Genomic DNA, 6,000 nt, shown 5'->3' with positions numbered 1-6,000 from the left:
TGGGCCTCCTTGGGCCTGATCCAGCAGGGCTGTTCTTATGTTCTTATGTTCACAGAGAGTTAACCAATTAATGAATTTTATTTATATACTGCCTAACAAAAATCTCTAGGCAGTTTACAAAATAAAAACAAAACTATTAAAAGCCATTAAAACAAACTAATTTTAAACAATTAAAACACTTAAAACACTTGAGGCTGATATATAAAAGAACAGGCAATCTAGCAAGCATGACTTGTCCCCTTAGCTAAGCAGGGCCCACCCTGGTTGCATATGAAAGGGAGACTTGTTAGTTATTTATAAGTTTATTCGGTCATTGACCAGCAAAAGGGAGACTTGATGTGTGAGCACTGTAAGATATTCCCCTCAGGAGATGGAGCCGCTCTGGGAAGAGCATCTAGGTTCCAAGTTCCTTCCCTGGCATCTCCAATGTAGGGCTGAGAGAGACTCCTGCCTGCAACCTTGGAGAAGCTGCTGCCAGTCTGTGTAGACAATACTGAGTGAGATGGACCTATGGTCTGACTCAGTATATGGCAGCTTCCTATGTTCCTATGACATAATGAATGGGCACCACAAAATATAAAAGTGTCCAACTTGCCCAACTGGAAATAGATTAATTTTATCTCTTTGACCAGGTGATTGGGTATTTTGTTTTTATGTTGTATTCTTCGTTCTTTCCCCATTTTTACACTGTCTCTTTTCTCCTCATCCATCTCTCCTTCCTCCTTAACAATCTACAGAGTGCATCCTTCACCTGATCATTCCTCAAACAATAGATGAAGGGGTTGAGAAAGGGTGTAATGACTGTGTAGAAGAGAGTTACTGCCTTAGTGACCTCTGATTGGTTTTCTCCTACTGAAGTTGAATACATCCCTGTTATTGATCCATAGAAAAGTGCAACCACCATAAGATGGACAGATATAGTGGAGAAGGCCTTCCTGCGACTGTCTTGATTTGAAACTTTGATCAAGTTGAGAATCACAACACCATACGATATCAGAACAATGAAAATATTGAGTATAATTCCTGCACTTGTGGTGATCTGGTGGATGATGGGAACATTTCCTAGAGGGGGGCAGGCTAGGAACAGAATTGGCCTAGGATCACACACAAAGTGGTCGATAATGTTGGAACTACAAAAGGATAATTCGGAGATCAAGATCACTAAAACAGCATGGAACAGGAAGCCAATGACCCAGCAGGTGGCCACCAGGATGTAGCAGGAATTTGGTGACATCAGTTGTGGGTAACGCAATGGGTGGCAGATGGCCAAGTACCGATCCAAGGCCATGGCTGAGAGGAAGAAGCATTCGGTGCTGCCAAGAGAGAAGAAAATGTAGAGCTGGAGGAAGCAGGCATGGAAGGAGATGGTCCTATGAGAGGATATGAGGTCGAAGAGCATACGAGGTACTGTGGTGGTCACATAACATACCTCTAGCCAGGAGAAGTTGCCCAGAAGGATGTACATGGGTAGTCGCGCCAAGTGGTCATCTAGAAGCACGACTGTGATTACAGCTATGTTCTCAGTCAAAGTGAGTACATAGGCAATCATGAGAAAAATGAATAGCAGGAATCTCTTCTGCTGCCCATCTCCAAAGCCCAACAAAATGAATTCTTTAATTCCAGTCCCATTGGCTGAGTCCATCTGGAATCAGAAAACAGAGCCATCATCACATGCCATAAGAACATGTTATCATGCCCTTTTGTTTCTCTAGAAGCAGAAGTATTAAGCACATATGCCACTTGTGGGGGGCAACAAGGTCCTCCCCCATGTATTTCATATTGTACATGATAACTGCCTAGTAGCAGCACTCTTTTCAATTATAAACAAATTATACTATAAACATGAAAGCACCAACAATTACCAGTAAAAAAAAGACAGCTCTGGTGAAATATTTAAATACAACGAGCTGACTGAGCACAGAGCATCAGCACCCCTAGTTCTCCCTTCCTACCCGCCCGCCTGCCAGCTGCCTCCGGCCAACCTGCCACCACCTCATCCTGCTGCCAGCCAGCTGCCTCCTCACGCCTCCTCTGCACCCAGGCTCCACTGCCCGCCCAAAGTCAGGAACTCTTGCGAGGGTCCCGCCATTCTCGCAAGAGTTCCACCACGCATCCCCACGCATCCCCACCAGCATGTCTTGGAGAATTAATTATATAGATCAGGGATTCTCAACCTTGGGTTCCCAGATGTTGTTGGACTTCATCTCCCATAATCCCCAGCCCCAGTGGTCTTTGGTTGGGGATTATGGGAGTTGAAGTCCAGCAACATCTGGGGACCCAAGGTTGAGAACCCCTGATATAGATTATGTTCAAGAAAGGACCTTTGCAACTTTCTGTGAATATTGCCTCATGTTCCAGTGGAATTTGCCTGCCCTCTTGTTATGGAGTACTGAAATATCACCAGGCTAAATAATTTAAGTCCAATTTTGTTTCAAAATAATTAGAAAAACAAATCATATGTGAAATACCTCTCCAAAGATCATATAAATGAGCTTTAGATAGTGCCACATGAAGCTATTTTTCCCCTCTTGAAATGAATCATGGGATACAAGATGTTCCCTTGAAATAATTTATACCATTTTGTGCTAATTATATGTATAGATTGATTTGGCTTTCTTTCTTTTAGCTGAATATATATTTCATCAGTTAAATAATCCTTTTGTTCTGTCATAAAACCATTTTATGTAAAATTACCGAAGCGATCGTTATGAAATCCCAGTGATACAATCACCTTCCTACTAGAAAGAGGGGCCTGACTGAGAGAGAGGAGCTTGCCTAGAATCACCCATTGATTTCATGGCTGAACTGAGTTGAACTGTGGACTTCCACTTTGTACCTCAAGCTGTGCAACCCCAGGATGAAGAACTGGGCATTTGTGTCCTGCAGTTCATTGGATAGTCCTCTGTGTTTTCCTTTGCTAATTGCAGCAAAGGCTTTATATGAAGGCTGAACAGAGATGTACTGTTGAAACCATTATCTGTGGGGGTTCCTTTCTCCGCTCCAACCGTGGATTATAGAACCATGGATAACGGGGCATTAAGGCATCAGGAATGGGGTGGGGGTTAAGTTCCTGGAGGCTGTAAAAGGGGCAAAGATCAGTGAAAAAAACTCCCGAAAATTGGGGGGGGGGGAATAGTTTCAGTTTCAGTTTATTACTATCAACGATCAAAGATCAGCAATACAATTTAAAATGTTGCAGAAAAGTACGAATAAAAAGAATACATGAAATAACAATAATAACAATCAGAAGGACAAATTCCATTTGCATATAAAGATAGCTGTTATCCAACATCCCTACCGAGCCAAGAATCTAGAGGACAGGACAGGAAGTTAGTTGCTGTCGAGTCCTAATAGCAATAGAGCAGCCACCTTATACGTAATGGAAGGAGTTTTATCTGCAAGCAAAAAAGCAACATAAAATTATTCCGAACGACCAGGTAAAGATAATGTGTGTGTGGGGGGGGGATAAAATTGTTAATGATTTGCCTTTGATCATAATCAGAGCATATACCAGTCATTGTCTGAATTCAACACACAAGAAGCTGTGTACAGGACAGAAGGTTCCAAGTTCCCTCCCTGGCAGCATCTCCAAGATAGGGCTGAGAGAGACTCCTGGCTGCAACCTTGGAGAAGCCGCTGCCAGTCTGTGTAGACAATACCGAGTTAAATGGACCAAGGGTCTGACTCTGTATATGGCAGCTTCCTATGTTCCTATGACCACAAAACTAGCAAGGGGAAGATGAGCTGACTACACCATTATTTAGGGGATCAGTTATCTAAATCTCATACTCCCTCCCTCCATCCCAATCTTTATTTGGTCACCAGAATCAAAATAGCATGTGACTTATTCAGCCCACTCTGCTGCAACCGTCAGTTGTCCTCTGAGTCATTACCACAGCATGCCATTTATTCTAAGAGAGAAGGTAGATACTGGAGTATGTAGTAATATCGTCTAATACAAATTAATATTTACCTTTAAGAACAAAACCCTATTTCTCTGGACGTTTCACAGACACACTGGTGATCAGGAATGACTTTCATTTACCTTATGCATTCACTGAAGGAGCCAGCAAATTTTGAGATGAGGGACCAACACCCTTGACATAAGGGTCTTTCAATGGTCTCTAATAAATAAATTTAGTGACGCTTTACAAATAGGACATCTGGGGTCTGGGGCTGGAAGGTGACCATTGTGAAAGACAGTAGCATCTGCAGGGTCTGAGTGCAGCAAAGCAGCTGTTTTAGATGTCAATTAAAATTAAAATGAAGGTTGAGGCTGAGAATCACAGACAACTGTCACGATTCTTCCCCCATCCTTGTCTTCTCCCGCTGCCCCCGCCCCAGGCAGAATTTTATAATGGTCTATCAATGTGTCCTTGAGGAAGTACAATATTTTTTAAAGTGGCATTGATTGAAATCTGCCACTCTATGATTCTCATCCCTTTTGCCTTAGTCCCACATGGTTCTTCTTTCTGTTCTTCAGCGGCATTCAATGTGTTGGTTCATCCAGCAGGAAGTTGATTCACCTCATTGCAGTCCTTGTATTGGAACTCAAGGGGCAGGGACAGTGAATAGATGGCTCTTGTTTCTTGTGCTTCTGGCGGTGCTCATGTGCGGCCTGTGTGTGATGTGTGAGGAAATGGAATGAACTGAACCCGTATTCCAGACCAAGCCTGGAGTGCTTGTGATAAATATTTAGTGGCACTTGGGAATGTGTCCTTCAACATCATTTACTGATCCCCAAAACAGCATCTGTCTGGAGACAGGCTGCCTCTGTCTGCAATGGAAAAACACATAAATTTCCATAGGGATTAGTTGTTTTCTTGATTTCAATGTTTGCTAAAGATAGACCCCTTTGAGCAACTAAATGTATGCTGTGCATTAAGGAGGAGGTTCTGTGGTGGCTTAGGAGCTGCCTTATACTGAGTCAGACCACTGGTCCATCTAGCTCAGTATTGTCTACACAGACTGGCAGCGGCTTCTCCAAGGTTGGAGGCAGGAATCCCTCTCAGTCCTATCTTGGAGATGCTGCCAGGGAGGGCACTTGGAACCTTTTGCTCTTCCCAGAGCAGCCCCATCCCCTAAGGGGAATATCTTACAATGCTCACACATATAGTCTCCTATTCAAATGCAAACCAGGGTGGTGCCTGCTTAGGAAAGGGAACAATTCATGTTTTCTACCACAAGACCACAAGCTTTTGATGATGTATTAGAAGAACCTTTCACTCAAAATACTGTGGTCACCATCTCTGGCTGCAGCAACTGTTTGGGAAGATAGGAAGTGCTGATCTACAACCATAATGCACATACACACACACACACACCCCACACACACTTTCCTTAAGTAAAATAAGCTTATGAGATCACTTAGTTCTCTCTCTCTCTCTCTCTCTCTCTCTCTCTCTCTCTCTCTCCTCTCACGAGGCAGAAAGGCAAAATGGTGGTTGGCTGCCTCCTTAAGAACATTTGAAAATCCCTCCTTTGAACTCCCCCCACCCTCAGCCCTTCTTTTGACCCTCTAGCCAATGCGGGGTCAGTCACCCATGGCAACACAAGATTTGAATGGTAACAAGCCAATCTGGAACCAGGCGGGAATCGCCAGCTGATCGTTGCACACTCGTTGTCACCAATCTGAAGCTTGGGAGGGCAGGGTTTTCAAAAGAATTTATTGCTACAAAATGGAGACAGCAAGAGGGGTCGCCACAAAGTGGAGGTCTGAATCTACAAATTTTTCAGGTCCGAAATCTGGGCCATTTGTTTTGGACCCAAATCTGGCCAGCTAGCACAGGGGTGATAGTTTAGTTTAGTATTTATTTACGGTCTTTGACCAGCTGATACAAGGGTGATATGTTTTGTCCACAAATCACCCCAAATAGGTAGATTTGAGTACAGATTGTTTTGTACCTGAATCGATTCACACAACCCCATTATAGAACTGCGGTTTCCTAAAGAAGGCTATAAGTCCCAAGGAGATAAAGACCCAAGTCACAAGCTTTCCTA

General features: G+C 43.4%; 1 protein-coding gene across 1 annotated transcript; it reads right to left on the bottom strand.

Annotated features, from left to right (window-relative positions):
- Window positions 1-682: 682 nt before the first annotated feature.
- Window positions 683-1,642, bottom strand: LOC128330877 (olfactory receptor 11G2-like). Its single transcript, XM_053264239.1, has one exon. It carries the CDS (start codon window positions 1,640-1,642, stop codon window positions 683-685), a length of 960 nt encoding a protein of 319 aa, XP_053120214.1.
- Between the last annotated feature and the right edge of the window lie 4,358 nt (window positions 1,643-6,000).

Source organism: Hemicordylus capensis, chromosome 6 (assembly GCF_027244095.1).
Source record: "Hemicordylus capensis ecotype Gifberg chromosome 6, rHemCap1.1.pri, whole genome shotgun sequence".
NCBI lineage: Eukaryota > Metazoa > Chordata > Lepidosauria > Squamata > Cordylidae > Hemicordylus > Hemicordylus capensis.
The sequence above is the reverse complement of the archived record's forward strand: the minus strand, read 5'-3'. Positions and strand labels throughout refer to the sequence as shown.